The following is a 15867-nucleotide window of genomic DNA, read 5'->3' on the forward strand; positions in this document are numbered from 1 at the left end:
GCAGCGTAAACTCCATCGTTTGAAGTGAATGTTGGTCAGGACTCAGGAAGTACCCACCTGTCTGTGGATTGAGCAGAACGCTGCCCGGTGGGATGGCGGTGGTGTCCAGAGGAACGATGTAGAAGCTAGCGTTAGTATTAATGTTAGAGTTAGTAGTTGCGCTCTGAGAGACCGGGACGGTTGCGCTGCCCCCGATGGGCACGGCCGGAAGAGGGGCCGCTGGGGTGAAGCCCCGACCGGGATGGGGAACGACGGGGGTGGGTAACGGCAGCTGAGCAGGCCGAGAGAGCGACCCGGAAGAGGAACCTACGCTACTAGAGGAGTCTGAACCTGAAGGAGGGTGAAGAGCGAAAGAGTTTTTACTGTCGGGTGGGAGATGAGGAAATGAATGAAGAGGGGATGATGGGCGGGGCTAAAAACAGATATGACAGGAAATGTCGTCAAAAAGAGGAAGTGGAACCATGAATGGTGGTCCAAATAAAAATCATGCCAAATGATGGTTCGTCTAGATATTCTTTTCAATAATCAGAATTATTTAATTAATTTGTTTTATTATTAATTAATTTGATTATTAATACGTACTTGCTCAAAAATGTATTTTGGATAATATTTAACCCAAAAAAGTTACGGACTACAGTTTTAATAAATTGTTATTTATTATTATTACGGCTACTTTTTTAAAAACGTATTTATCCAGAATAGTCTCATACCGATGAAAACTACTTGAAATATGATTGTTCAGACTGAATCTGATTTAAAATAATATGATTAAAATAAAATCGTTAAAATATGAATCTGTCTGCAAACCACATCTGTGATTTTTGTTAGTAATTAATAAAACAAAACAATAACAAATCAATATACTAAATTTAGATTTGATAGTGAATAATTAAAAAAAAAAAAAAAAAACTCTTATCTGATGCGTTTATATCTGGATGAAACCACTGATGTATAACAGCAACAGAATCTGTCATCATTCAGAGGGCTGTCCAAACGTAACTGGCCATGAGGAGAGATCCAGCGGTTGCTGAACGGAAGAGCAGTGCCATTAAATATTAAAAGTGATAAATATATATTGGCGTCGACTCCTTGAGCTTCTAAATGCCAGAGCATAAATAACCAATGAATCCAGAGAGCAGACGGCTCTGAATATGAATGTGTTCTCTTAGCTGTTCCTCGATGGACATGAAATAGGTGAAAAAAGAGGGCAGAGAGATTCACCACACACACACACACTCAATGCATGGCAGCTTAAAGCATGAATACGAAATGATGAAACAAAAAATGGACTTCAAAAGAACAAAACGCTGAGCATAGGACAGCAGGACTGGGATAGTGAAAGTGAAAATACACACGGTCAGTTCATGTAGTATTTGAACAAGACAAACTAGAAAAGAACTCAAACTACAATAAAGTACGGTCAACTTCTAAAAAGTTGTGTTTTAGGGTTCATGTTGGAATTACTGTAATTTTTTGGAAATTCGGAAATACTGACTGGTCCTATTTGACCGCTGTCAAAAACAAAACTACATGATTTATTTTTGATATGCCATTGTGTTTTAGTTAATGGCACTTTATTTGTTCAAAAGAATATATAAATATGAATTATGTGTAGCAATTAAGTATAAAGAACAATACCGAACAGGCCTTATGAGCATTGCCACAACAAAGCATTTCTGAGTCCGGGGAAGGGATCCGATTGGAGCAGAATCTCATGTCTCCTAATTACGGTAATTCCGACATAAACTGTAGTCTGTAATTATGATATTGGCTTCATTTAAAAACCTCAGACATCTAGGGATGCACGATATATCAGGGACCATAGTCAATCTGCATATATTAATTTTAGTATCATTTATTATTTTAAATTTGAACTTTAAACCATCTGTATCGGTCTGATTAGGCTGATGTAAAAAACAGTTCATAGCAGACATCATTATTATAATTTATTACTCAAACTAAACTACCGGTAATAATAACAAAAACTTAATTTTCTCTTTTTCTGTGCCAGGTTTTAAAACTACTTGTTATCCATGTTTTCAGCTATAAATGTAGCTTAACTTTACTCATTTTACTTTAAACTTGTACGTTCGAAACTGGAGCTCTAGCCTGAACACTTTTTTTTCTTCTTTTTTAAAAAATTAACATGAACTGGCTTTCGCAATCTATTCAATATTGTATCATGTTCAGAGTGAAACAATATTCAGCGCGAAAAAAAAAATTATATTAGGGACTTGATTTTATTTATCAAGAATTACATTGGATGGTGAAAAGCATTTTAATGAAAAGTCGTTTCAGAGGCAGGAACAATTATTTAATTATGATGAAAAATTAAAGGGGAGTGGCTTAAAAATAAGGCCTTGATGATGCCAGCGGTAACGGTAAGTCGTTTCAGAGGCAGGAACAATTATATTTTGTTGAAAAGATGAAGGAGAGGGCCTTAAAAATAAGACCTGATGATGTCAGAGGAAATGGAAAGTCGTTTCAGAGGCAGGAACAGGTATATTTTGATGAAAGATAAAAGTTTTTTTTTCCTTTAGAATAACTTAATGAATCTTTCGCAAACGACTAAAGGCAAATAGGCATTGTTTTGATTTCATGTTGATCTTCTATATTGTGCATCCCTACAAGTCTATTACCAAGTCCCCAGTTAGACAGTTATGTGAATGAAGGAGTGTTATTTACTGGTTTTAGACAGTTTCCCCATGCTCTTGCTGCTGGCCGTACTGTCTCCTCGAATCAGCAGGCTGATGCCGCTGAAGCTGTTGGCTTTAGTCATGGCGGGCTTCAGGTTTCTGTGGGAGCTGTCTGAATCCGTGCTGCTCCAGGGCCGAGGATCCGAATACTTCAGCTCGTTCTCAGAGCTGCTCTGACGACTGTTTCCCGAGCGCCCGTCTCTCAATCTACAAAAACAACAACTCATGGATTAAAGCCCGGCGATAAACAAACATGGCCACCGTTTACTCAAAAGCCTCATAACTGGTACGTAATTAAGCTAATAAACAAAGTACACAAAAAACCTCTACCTGAATATCTGTCGTCTTTGCTGAGTGTTAATGAAAGTCATGTCCTCTTGAATTCTAGAGGGAATTTAAGCATTACAATTATGACATACTGTATACAAGACAACAGACTAACAAGAAAGCAATAAAGAAGCTCCCACATATAACTCACTAGTAACTGTGTTTAATATTTTTACCTTTTATCAAAAGGGAAATGTTCTTGTCCCTGCAGACAAAAATAGACGCACATTAAAAAAACAAAACACAAACAAACAAATATATATTAACTAACAATATGCATTACTTTTGTTACATTATTTATTAATCTTTGTTAATGTTAGTTACTAAAAGTACAATTGTTAATTGGTAGTTCATGTTAGCTCAAATCCATTAAATAATATTAACACATCTTTATCAGTAAATGTTGAAATTATTAACTAAGATTAATAAATGCTTTAGAAGTATTTGTCATTGTTAGTTCATGTTAACTAACGCAGTTAACTAATATTAAGAAATAGAACCTTATTGTAAAGTGCTACATATACATGTATATATATAATATATATATATAGTTAATTTTTTTAAGCTTTATCTAAATGATTAAATTTAAGCAAACTACATTTCTAACATTTACATTACAGCTAAAGTACAAAACATTATTCATGCTTAAATGAACTATTATATGATAAATGATAGACATTTCTAACACAAAGTTGTGGTTTATACTAAGTAATAAATAACACTACTTATAAAAAAACCCCTAAATGATAGGTTTATAAGAAGATATTTTGGTAAGGAGACGCACGTCTTGGGCGAAGATCCGGTCTCTGGCGCGCTGGTATTCCTCCTCTCGCTCCTCTATTGATTTACTCCGTCTGTCATCCTTAAGTCGCATCCGCAGCTAAACACACACATACACCTACACTTTATCTTCATATTGTGCAAGTTATTGTATACATTTGTTGGTTGTTGGATTATTTCAATCAGAATTTGCAAGTAGTTTATTTATTTGTAAGTAATATATTTAAGTTAGACTATATTTCTTACCCTGCCATCCTCCTGGTCCAAGCTGGAGTTATCTCTCTTTAAGATGTACCGCTTTTGGAAATCATCCGTTTTATCATCTTTAATATGTTCAGAGAACTTCTGATCTGGTCTGTGAGAGGAAAAAAATTTAATTACATTAAAACTTTCATAGTTATAACAACCGAGGCTAGTAACCATTAAATCCACACGTACATTCTAGTATTGCTGGTTTTGTTGATAATTACTGATTTCCCAGTCTGATCGACATTATGGTCCAGCCCAAAATACGCCGCCACCCTGTGAAGGAGCATCCTGTGGTATGATGTCATCGGGGGGAACTTCCTCTTCTGACTTCTGTGCGGGGAAAACACCACAATTATTTACCTCATCAATAAATTAATTTAAGGATGATAATATAATAAATATACTTATTATAAATCCTAATATTTTATATTTATGTGCATTAATCCAATTTAGTTGAAAACGGAGTTGTGTAAACGGCCCCTCAATCAATTAAATGCGGATACATAAATACAATTTTATTATTAACTCTCAAAATTCAAAAAAAAAAAAAAAAAAAGAAAATGTACTCGAAATGGCCAAATATTAAAATACATGTCATTTTTTGATAATCAGCCTGGCTGATATTTCAACCTAGGACTGATATGCATAAAAATTAAGAAACAACATTTTAATTTTTAAGTAATTTGCTATATGTGTGTGTGTGAGAGAAAGAAATCACGTCAGTTTAAACAGTTCTTCAGTTTGTTTGTTTTTGGCTCGACTTACTCGATGTTACTAATGAAGTCCAGAATATCTTGCTCGAGTTTCAACAGCATCATTCTATCCCTGTAAGAACAGCGTTCATTAGCATTTATTACAGCTCATCAGCGCACAAGTGCCAGAGTATTCAAAATGTGTGCCTACAAGCTCCGCATCAATCCACATTGACAACCAAGAAGAGATGCAATACTTGTGCAAAAAGTAGTTTTCTAAATAATACTTTAATAGAAATATAAGTAACAGTTCACCCAAAAATGAAAATTCTGTCAATTACTCGCCCTCATGTCGTTCCATCAGAACACAAAGATATTTTTAATGAAATCTGAGAGATTTCTGTCATTGAAAGTCTATTCACCCAAAATTCTGACACTACAAAACATTCATAAAGACATTGAAAAATAAATCCATATGAATCGAGAGGTTTAATTCAAGTCTTCTGAAGAGACACAATTGCTTTAAATGATGAACAGATTTAATTTAGGCTTTTTTCACATAAACATTGATTAGTATTGAAATTTGGTCATGGAAGCTCAAGCATGAGAACCAATGAGGTTCATTCTCGTGTTACGCAGCACTTTTGAGCTTCTGCAAGAACCAATGAGGTTCATTCTTGTGTTACGCAGCACGTTTGAGCTTCAACAAGAACCAATGAGGTTCATTCTCGTGTTACGCAGCACCTTTGAGCTTCAACAAGAACCAATGAGGTTCATTCTTGTGTTACGCAGCACGTTTGAGCTTCTGCAAGAACCAATGAGGTTCATTCTCGTGTTACGCAGCACGTTTGAGCTTCTGCAAGAACCAATGAGGTTCATTCTCGTGTTACGCAGCACCTTTGAGCTTCAACAAGAACCAATGAGGTTCATTCTCGTGTTACGCAGCACGTTTGAGCTTCTGCAAGAACCAATGAGGTTCATTCTTGTGTTATGCAGCACGTTTGAGCTTCAGCAAGAACCAATGAGGTTCATTCTCGTGTTATGCAGCACCTTTGAGCTTCAACAAGAACCAATGAGGTTCATTCTTGTGTTACGCAGCACGTTTGAGCTTCTGCAAGAACCAATGAGGTTCATTCTCGTGTTACGCAGCACGTTTGAGCTTCTGCAAGAACCAATGAGGTTCATTCTCGTGTTACGCAGCACCTTTGAGCTTCAACAAGAACCAATGAGGTTCATTCTCGTGTTACGCAGCACGTTTGAGCTTCTGCAAGAACCAATGAGGTTCATTCTTGTGTTATGCAGCACGTTTGAGCTTCAGCAAGAACCAATGAGGTTCATTCTCGTGTTACGCAGCACGTTTGAGCTTCTGCAAGAACCAATGAGGTTAATTCTCGTGTTACGCAGCACGTTTGAGCTTCTGCAAGAACCAATGAGGTTCATTCTCGTGTTACGCAGCACGTTTGAGCTTCTGCAAGAACCAATGAGGTTCATTCTTGTGTTACGCAGCACGTTTGAGCTTCTGCAAGAACCAATGAGGTTCATTCTCGTGTTATGCAGCACGTTTGAGCTTCTGCAAGAACCAATGAGGTTCATTCTTGTGTTTCGCCTCACGTTTGAGCTTCTGCAAGAACCAATGAGGTTCATTCTTGTGTTACGCAGCACGTTTGAGCTTCAGCAAGAACCAATGAGGTTCATTCTTGTGTTACGCAGCACGTTTGAGCTTCAGCAAGAACCAATGAGGTTAATTCTTGTGTTACGCAGCACGTTTGAGCTTCTGCAAGAACCAATGAGGTTCATTCTCGTGTTACGCAGCACGTTTGAGCTTCTGCAAGAACCAATGAGGTTCATTCTTGTGTTTCGCCTCACGTTTGAACTTCTGCAAGAACCAATGAGGTTCATTCTTGTGTTACGCAGCACGTTTGAGCTTCTGCAAGAACCAATGAGGTTCATTCTTGTGTTACGCAGCACGTTTGAGCTTCTGCAAGAACCAATGAGGTTCATTCTCGTGTTACGCAGCACGTTTGAGCTTCTGCAAGAACCAATGAGGTTCATTCTTGTGTTTCGCCTCACGTTTGAGCTTCAGCAAGAACCAATGAGGTTAATTCTTGTGTTACGCAGCACGTTTGAGCTTCTGCAAGAACCAATGAGGTTCATTCTCGTGTTACGCAGCACGTTTGAGCTTCTGCAAGAACCAATGAGGTTCATTCTCGTGTTATGCAGCACGTTTGAGCTTCAGCAAGAACCAATGAGGTTTGTTCTTGTGTTACGCAGCACGTTTGAGCTTCAGCAAGAACCAATGAGGTTCATTCTTGTGTTACGCAGCACGTTTGAGCTTCTGCAAGAACCAATGAGGTTCATTCTTGTGTTACGCAGCACGTTTGAGCTTCTGCAAGAACCAATGAGGTTCATTCTCGTGTTACGCAGCACGTTTGAGCTTCAGCAAGAACCAATGAGGTTTGTTCTTGTGTTACGCAGCACGTTTGAGCTTCTGCAAGAACCAATGAGGTTCATTCTCGTGTTATGCAGCACGTTTGAGCTTCAGCAAGAACCAATGAGGTTCATTCTCGTGTTACGCAGCACGTTTGAGCTTCTGCAAGAACCAATGAGGTTTGTTCTTGTGTTACGCAGCACGTTTGAGCTTCAGCAAGAACCAATGAGGTTCATTCTCGTGTTACGCAGCACGTTTGAGCTTCAGCAAGAACCAATGAGGTTCATTCTCGTGTTACGCAGCACGTTTGAGCTTCTGCAAGAACCAATGAGGTTCATTCTTGTGTTACGCAGCACGTTTGAGCTTCAGCAAGAACCAATGAGGTTCATTCTCGTGTTACGCAGCACGTTTGAGCTTCAGCAAGAACCAATGAGGTTCATTCTCGTGTTACGCAGCACGTTTGAGCTTCAGCAAGAACCAATGAGGTTCATTCTTGTGTTACGCAGCACGTTTGAGCTTCAGCAAGAACCAATGAGGTTCATTCTCGTGTTATGCAGCACGTTTGAGCTTCAGCAAGAACCAATGAGGTTCATTCTCGTGTTACGCAGCACGTTTGAGCTTCAGCAAGAACCAATGAGGTTCATTCTCGTGTTACGCAGCACGTTTGAGCTTCAGCAAGAACCAATGAGGTTCATTCTCGTGTTATGCAGCACGTTTGAGCTTCAGCAAGAACCAATGAGGTTCATTCTCGTGTTACGCAGCACGTTTGAGCTTCTGCAAGAACCAATGAGGTTTGTTCTTGTGTTACGCAGCACGTTTGAGCTTCAGCAAGAACCAATGAGGTTCATTCTCGTGTTACGCAGCACGTTTGAGCTTCAGCAAGAACCAATGAGGTTCATTCTCGTGTTATGCAGCACGTTTGAGCTTCAGCAAGAACCAATGAGGTTCATTCTCGTGTTACGCAGCACGTTTGAGCTTCTGCAAGAACCAATGAGGTTTGTTCTTGTGTTACGCAGCACGTTTGAGCTTCAGCAAGAACCAATGAGGTTCATTCTCGTGTTACGCAGCACGTTTGAGCTTCAGCAAGAACCAATGAGGTTCATTCTCGTGTTACGCAGCACGTTTGAGCTTCTGCAAGAACCAATGAGGTTCATTCTTGTGTTACGCAGCACGTTTGAGCTTCAGCAAGAACCAATGAGGTTCATTCTCGTGTTACGCAGCACGTTTGAGCTTCTGCAAGAACCAATGAGGTTTGTTCTTGTGTTACGCAGCACGTTTGAGCTTCAGCAAGAACCAATGAGGTTCATTCTCGTGTTACGCAGCACGTTTGAGCTTCAGCAAGAACCAATGAGGTTCATTCTCGTGTTATGCAGCACGTTTGAGCTTCAGCAAGAACCAATGAGGTTCATTCTCGTGTTACGCAGCACGTTTGAGCTTCTGCAAGAACCAATGAGGTTTGTTCTTGTGTTACGCAGCACGTTTGAGCTTCAGCAAGAACCAATGAGGTTCATTCTCGTGTTACGCAGCACGTTTGAGCTTCAGCAAGAACCAATGAGGTTCATTCTCGTGTTACGCAGCACGTTTGAGCTTCTGCAAGAACCAATGAGGTTCATTCTTGTGTTACGCAGCACGTTTGAGCTTCAGCAAGAACCAATGAGGTTCATTCTCGTGTTACGCAGCACGTTTGAGCTTCAGCAAGAACCATTGAGGTTCATTCTCGTGTTACGCAGCACGTTTGAGCTTCAGCAAGAACCAATGAGGTTCATTCTTGTGTTACGCAGCACGTTTGAGCTTCAGCAAGAACCAATGAGGTTCATTCTCGTGTTATGCAGCACGTTTGAGCTTCAGCAAGAACCAATGAGGTTCATTCTCGTGTTACGCAGCACGTTTGAGCTTCTGCAAGAACCAATGAGGTTCATTCTCGTGTTATGCAGCACGTTTGAGCTTCAGCAAGAACCAATGAGGTTCATTCTCGTGTTACGCAGCACGTTTGAGCTTCTGCAAGAACCAATGAGGTTCATTCTCGTGTTATGCAGCACGTTTGAGCTTCAGCAAGAACCAATGAGGTTCATTCTCGTGTTACGCAGCACGTTTGAGCTTCTGCAAGAACCAATGAGGTTTGTTCTTGTGTTACGCAGCACGTTTGAGCTTCAGCAAGAACCAATGAGGTTCATTCTCGTGTTACGCAGCACGTTTGAGCTTCTGCAAGAACCAATGAGGTTCATTCTCGTGTTATGCAGCACGTTTGAGCTTCAGCAAGAACCAATGAGGTTCATTCTCGTGTTACGCAGCACGTTTGAGCTTCTGCAAGAACCAATGAGGTTTGTTCTTGTGTTACGCAGCACGTTTGAGCTTCAGCAAGAACCAATGAGGTTCATTCTCGTGTTACGCAGCACGTTTGAGCTTCAGCAAGAACCAATGAGGTTCATTCTCGTGTTACGCAGCACGTTTGAGCTTCTGCAAGAACCAATGAGGTTCATTCTCGTGTTATGCAGCACGTTTGAGCTTCAGCAAGAACCAATGAGGTTCATTCTCGTGTTACGCAGCACGTTTGAGCTTCTGCAAGAACCAATGAGGTTTGTTCTTGTGTTACGCAGCACGTTTGAGCTTCAGCAAGAACCAATGAGGTTCATTCTCGTGTTACGCAGCACGTTTGAGCTTCAGCAAGAACCAATGAGGTTTGTTCTTGCAGGTCAAGCAAGTACGGTTGAGCTTCCATTTATGTTTGCTGATCAATGTTTATATGTGAATAAAAGCCGAAATTAAATCTGTTCATCATATAAAGCGACTGTGTCTCTTTAGAAGACTTGGATTGAACCAGCTCGATTCATATGGATTTAGTTTACGATCTCTTTATGAACTTTTTTTTAGTTTTGGGTGTAGAGAATTTCAATGGAGGGACAAATAAATATATTCATTTGTTTTACAGAAATGAACAAAAGTTTTATTGGTTTTGAACAACACGAGTAAAATGACAGAATTTTCATTTTTGGGTGAACTATCCCTTTAAAATTATTATTAAACCATAATATCTAAAAATTAGGGCTGTCAAATGATTAACCGTGATTAATCACATCCAAAATAAAAGTTTTTTTTACATAATATATGTGGGTGCACTGTGTATAATTATTTTATATATATATATATATATATATATAAATACACACACATGCATGTATATTTAAGAAAAAAATATTATTTATATATAAAATATTTATATATAATATAAATTATATATAAATCTATATACAGTATATACATGAAAATATTTCTTAAATATATACAAGCATGTGTGTGTATTTATATATATAAAATAAATATACACAGTGCACCCACATATATTATGTAAAAAAAAACTTTTATTTTGGATGTGATTAATCACGATTAATCATTTCACAGCCCTACTAAAAATATATTATTTATATACAAATATTAAATAGAAAATGACCCCAAAACAAAATAAACTGCAAATGTCCCATTTAAAGTGACCTAGGTCACACTTTATTTCGATAGTCCACTTTAGACATTCTACTAACTATAAAAAAAATTGCAACTACATGTCAACAAACTGTTAGCAAATTTGCATCTACATGTCAACTAACTCTCATTAGAGTATTAGTAGACTGTTAGGTTAGTAGAATGAGTTGACGTACTTGCAAACTAACTTGCAGTCAGTATGCTGTCTGTTGGGGAGCATCAGAATAAAGTGTTAGCAGATATTAAGCAGACAGTCTACTAATACTCTAATGACTGCTAGTTGACATGTAGTTGCAAAGTTACTTATAGTCAGTAGAATGTGTAAAATGGCCTATCGAACTAAATGACCTACTCTAGAAATAAAAAGCACGCATAAAAAAAAAAAAAAAAAGAAAAACTCAATGAATCGACAGGAAGTAGCAGTAACATTCAGACGAGGGTGTGTAAATGAGACGGTGGGGGGATTTACACACACCGGGGGTTGTTCTTCAGCGTGTTGACCAGAAACTCGTGGAGGTCTATTCCCGTGGAGTCTGTGTATTCCTGACTGGGATCTGAGAGAGAGATGGAGAGAGATTCATCACACACATTCTGTTGCATCCATCTGGCCTGTGAGAAAACACCTCCTCTGCCAAAAAAACAAAGACACACACACACAAACACACCTCTTGAGAGTGTCTTCTTGGACAGTCGGTCTGTTTTCTCTGGCTTTTCTGAGATTTTCTCACTGTCCTCGATTTTGATGGACGTTTCGTCTTTTTCAAAAGACTGACTGAGCTCAATATCAATCATTTCCTGTTAAAACAAATAATAAAACCGATTTAGAAATAAGATCTTAACAATAGCAAAAAGTTATTCATTCAATTATAGATATATTTGATAATATGAACACATTCGCATTTCCCAAGTTTCTAAAAACAACAAACACCTTTTTGATAATTAGAAGAAAAACAACAGCTCATTTTTGTCATTATGAAGTGAGGAGGGTAATTTAAAGCTAATTATGATCTCTTTCCCTTAGCTGCAGCTAATCAGAGGAGTTTGATTAAAATACTTTGCGAAAACAATTAGCACAAGACTTGTAATCATCTCAAGTAATAAAGACTTGCCTCCTCTCACATAACAATCACAATTGAGAACAAAAAAGTTCAACATACACCCTAGACTATAAACTAACTATAAAAGCACAATAAAAAAAAAAAAAAACGTTTAGATTAGTAATTTATGAATTTATGGATGCTATCACAATTCTGGCTATAAATAAAATAAAGAATAAAAATAACAATAAATAAAAAAGCTAAATCAAATTTCACACAATAATATATAGTATATAGAGTATCAATAAGAAAAAATATTTTTATATATATATACACTATATAGTTATATATACTATATTGGACAATAATATTGATAATAAAAAACAGCATATTAAATAAAATGTATATGTATATATATATATATATATATATATATATATATATATGTGTGTGTGTGTGTGTGTGTGTGTGTGTGTGTGTGTGTGTGTGTGTGTGTGTGTGTGTGTGTGTGTGTGTGTGTGTGTAAATAAAATCAATCATTTTAGTTTTTAATTAGAGACATATCCAATGACATTTGGACAAAAGTCACAATAAAATGGAAAAAGCTAAACCAAATTCCACACATTATAATATAATTCCACAATACTACTACTACTACTAATAATAATAATACATAACACATTCACAAAGCGCTAAATAAATAAATATTTTTTGTTCAAACACAAAAACTTAACCAAAATAATAAAACAAATAAAAAATAAATTAAAAAGTGATTTTTTTTTAGGCCAGGCCTATTCAATCCCACTTCATGAACGATTTAAACAGAATTTCATTTTGCTCATAAATGATGCTTATTGTTCATTCTATTATGTAATGGCAAACTGTATTAAATTGACCCTATCTATAACTGTTAAAAACTTTCGATAGTGATAGTACAAGAAGTGCATGTTCATTATAGTAAATACATTCCATTCAGGTACGCAGCTTTTGGGTTTAGAGGGTATCTTGGCCTGTTCTACTGCACATGAATTTATATTTTATGAATGGGATTTACAAACTCCCCTGAGGAGAAAGACGTAGGATTGTGGAGGTTATGAGATCATTCTGCCCTTCTGTGAGCTTTGGACTCGATCCCACCATGATCCTTCACTCTGATGCTAAAACTCGGCTTTATTTCAAACAGAGAGCGAGAGAAAGAGCCAGCCAAATGAACAGCAGTGGCTTTAAAGAGATAGTTCACCCTAAAATTATAATTCTTTCACCATTTATTCACCCTTTCGTGATCCCAAATCTTTTGACTTTCTTTCTTCCGAATACAAAAGGAGATGTTTAGCTGAATGTTCATGCTGTTCTTTTCCATATAATGAAAGTAAACGGGAACCAGGGCTGTCAAGCTCTAAAATTGTTTGGATTTTGTACATAGAAAATGATGACAGGTTTCATTTTTGGGTCCTTTTATGTTCTTTATAAATCGTTCCCTGGCTTTTGTCTTCACCTGAACGAGGACAAAAATCTCAAGCTACACAAGGGACGGCGAGAGAGAAGACGAATGGACAGATCGTGGGGGGTGGGGGGGCTGATACAGAGAGATAAGAAAGGTCTATGAATAGAGACCCTCTTTCCTCGGGGAGGAAGTCTCGTTCACTCGTTCAAGGACGTAAACTTGATAAAGGACATTTATTCGTCTTTCAGACGGTTTGTCCACAAAGACCTTGAGTTCTTTTCTTCCTCACCTGGTCGTGCACTGCATGACTTCCGGTAAAAAAAAAGAAGAAGATAAAAACGAAACGATCGGCTGGGGTTCTTAACAAAAACGTCTTTAAAAGCAAGGTTGTCAAATGTATTCACCGTACATAGCTTTTCTCTGAAATATTATATGATCAAGTACTGACATGCTTATAAAAATAAATGCAAGCCAACAATGAGTATGATATAACATGCAATGTATTTGGTTTACATCTCAAATGTTACATCAATAATGGTAAAAAACAAAACAATATATGCTTTACTTTTGAAAAACGTAAATGAAAAGTTTTAAAAAATGTATGAATATGATGAATGCAATATGTAATTATAATTTATTTGATCATTTCAAGTGTTATAAATAGATTCATGAGTAAATAGATCTAGAAAATAAATTAATGAAGTCGGTGCCTGTTACTAGAAACATACTGTGTGTGATATATATATATATATATATATATATATGCACACAAACACACACTTAAAGTATTATTGTGGAAAAGTAATTGTGATGTATCCATATGCGACTGAATTACACAACCCTTTTTACCAAATACATATTTTTGCAGATCACTATCAATAACCCTCCCTATGAAATAAGCAACACACAAAAGAAAGTTGCATCCTTGTACAAAGAGCTGATGGTGTTGACTGCCTACAGCGAGCTCTGGGCTTCCTAATAGTGGCTCTGAGCTGCACACTAACCTAATAAATAGAACAAAAATGGGGTTTGGATAAGAACAGGCAATTATAGCAATCCACTGAGCTAGGCAGCTGAGACAGGAAAATTGTATTTGGTATAGATGATGGATGAATGCAATCCTGTGCTGGGGACGCGCACACCTTTAATAAACGCACAGCTCTATAAAACGTGCACACATGCGATCGACTCGCGCAAAACGTCTTTATAACTAAGAGCAGCGTTGATGTTTTGACAGCGTTATTGATGTGGGAAGCACTGGAGCAAGGACATCGGTTTGATCATAATCTACGTGCTTTGCTATGAAGCCCCTGAGGGGAACGATTTAAAAAAATATATGAAAATCAAAGAAAAAATTATATTTCAATGCTTTTGCCTTCTATCGCAAATGTATTGCGATCCCCAGAGAAACTTTGTGTTGTCTTGCAAAACTACCGTTTTCTCGCAAAAAAATGCGCTCCCCTTAAAATGTGCATTTTCTCGCAAAAAAATTCCATTCTCTTGAGAAAATTTTAGCTGTCTTGCAAAACTATTGTGTTTCCTGAGAAACTTTGCATTCTCTCGCAAAGTATTACATTCCCTGAGAAACTTTGCATTCTCGCAAAACTATTGCGCTCCTCGAGAAAATGCGCCTTCTCTTGCAAAGCTTTTGCGTTTTCTCGCAAAAACATTAGCATTCTCTCGCAAAACTATTGCGTTCCCGGAGAAACTTTGCATTCTCGCAAAACTATTGCATTTTCTCGCAAAACTATTGCGTTCCCCCGAGATACTTTGCATTTTCTCGCAAAACTATTGCGTTCCCCCGAGATACTTTGCATTGTCTCGCAAAACGGTTGCATTTTCTCACAAAACTATTGTTTCCCTGAGAAACATTGCCTTCTCATGCAAAACTTTTGCGTTTTCTCGCAAAACAATTGCATTCCCCTGAAGAAAATTTGCATTCTCTCACAAAACAATTGCGTTCCCAGAGAATCTTCGCATCCTCTTTTACAAAACTATTGCGTTCACTAAGAAATGTAGCATTCTCTCACAAAACTATCGCGTTCCCCGCGAAACTTTGCATTGTCTCGCAAAACCATTATGTTCCCCAGAGAAAAAATGCGCTTTTGCAATACTATTGTGTTCCCCCAAGAAAAATGTACTTCTCTCGCAAAACATTTGTGTTCCCCCGAGAAAATTACTTCCCTCGCAAAACATTTGCATTTTCTCATAAAAACCTTTGCGTTGCCCCAAGAAACGTTGCGTTCCCTCGCAAAAGCACTGAAATATAGTTTGTCCTCCCACCTCATATTATTTCCATTGCAAAAGTTTTGTGAGCGAATGCAAAATCATCGAAATATAATTTTTCCTAATTTATTTTTACCATCACAATGTCCCCTAAGGCCTTCATACTTTGTAGTATGAACGGCATGCTATTTTTATTTTCAATAGTATGTGAATAATTAAGTAAACTAGGTCACATGACCTAAAAGGTAAAGAGTATCCTATTACGAACACACACACACACACACACGTTTACCTGTTCTTGTGGCAGTTCTCGGAGCGGAGGTGGAGATGGTTCCTCACACACCGCCAAGCTGCGAACTAACTTTAACTTGCCGTTGGACTGGAGGAGAGTAACTATGGTTACCAAAACGTCTGGCACTCATTCGCAAAAAAACGTCCAACAACGCATGACTAAAAATATACAAGCACCATTTTGCAACGTCTCAGGAGACTTTTCAGAGCTCTGGGAGGG

The 15867-nt window shown here is 37.7% G+C and overlaps 1 protein-coding gene across 9 annotated transcripts in view; it reads right to left on the bottom strand.

Annotated features, from left to right (window-relative positions):
- LOC130100390 (R3H domain-containing protein 1) overlaps positions 1–15867 on the bottom strand; it is a 44157-nt gene that overhangs the window by 13994 nt on the left and 14296 nt on the right. For 6 of the 9 annotated variants that reach the window (XM_056265839.1, XM_056265840.1, XM_056265843.1 and 3 more), the window contains exons 5-15: positions 15649–15735; positions 11315–11444; positions 11125–11203; positions 4818–4877; positions 4242–4382; positions 4050–4158; positions 3808–3903; positions 3200–3228; positions 3027–3080; positions 2686–2903; positions 58–330 (exon numbers count right to left, since the gene is read on the bottom strand). In XM_056265839.1, coding sequence (XP_056121814.1) covers positions 58–330; positions 2686–2903; positions 3027–3080; positions 3200–3228; positions 3808–3903; positions 4050–4158; positions 4242–4382; positions 4818–4877; positions 11125–11203; positions 11315–11444; positions 15649–15735 — 1276 coding nt within the window. The remainder of the gene's footprint in view (positions 1–57; positions 331–2685; positions 2904–3026; positions 3081–3199; positions 3229–3807; positions 3904–4049; positions 4159–4241; positions 4383–4817; positions 4878–11124; positions 11204–11314; positions 11445–15648; positions 15736–15867) is intronic. The other 3 variants (XM_056265846.1, XM_056265845.1, XM_056265844.1) reach the window with 2 other exon arrangements.

Source organism: Rhinichthys klamathensis, unplaced genomic scaffold, assembly GCF_029890125.1.
Source record: "Rhinichthys klamathensis goyatoka isolate OS25496 unplaced genomic scaffold, OSU_Roscu_1.1 h1tg000241l_1, whole genome shotgun sequence".
Taxonomy (NCBI): domain Eukaryota; kingdom Metazoa; phylum Chordata; class Actinopteri; order Cypriniformes; family Leuciscidae; genus Rhinichthys; species Rhinichthys klamathensis.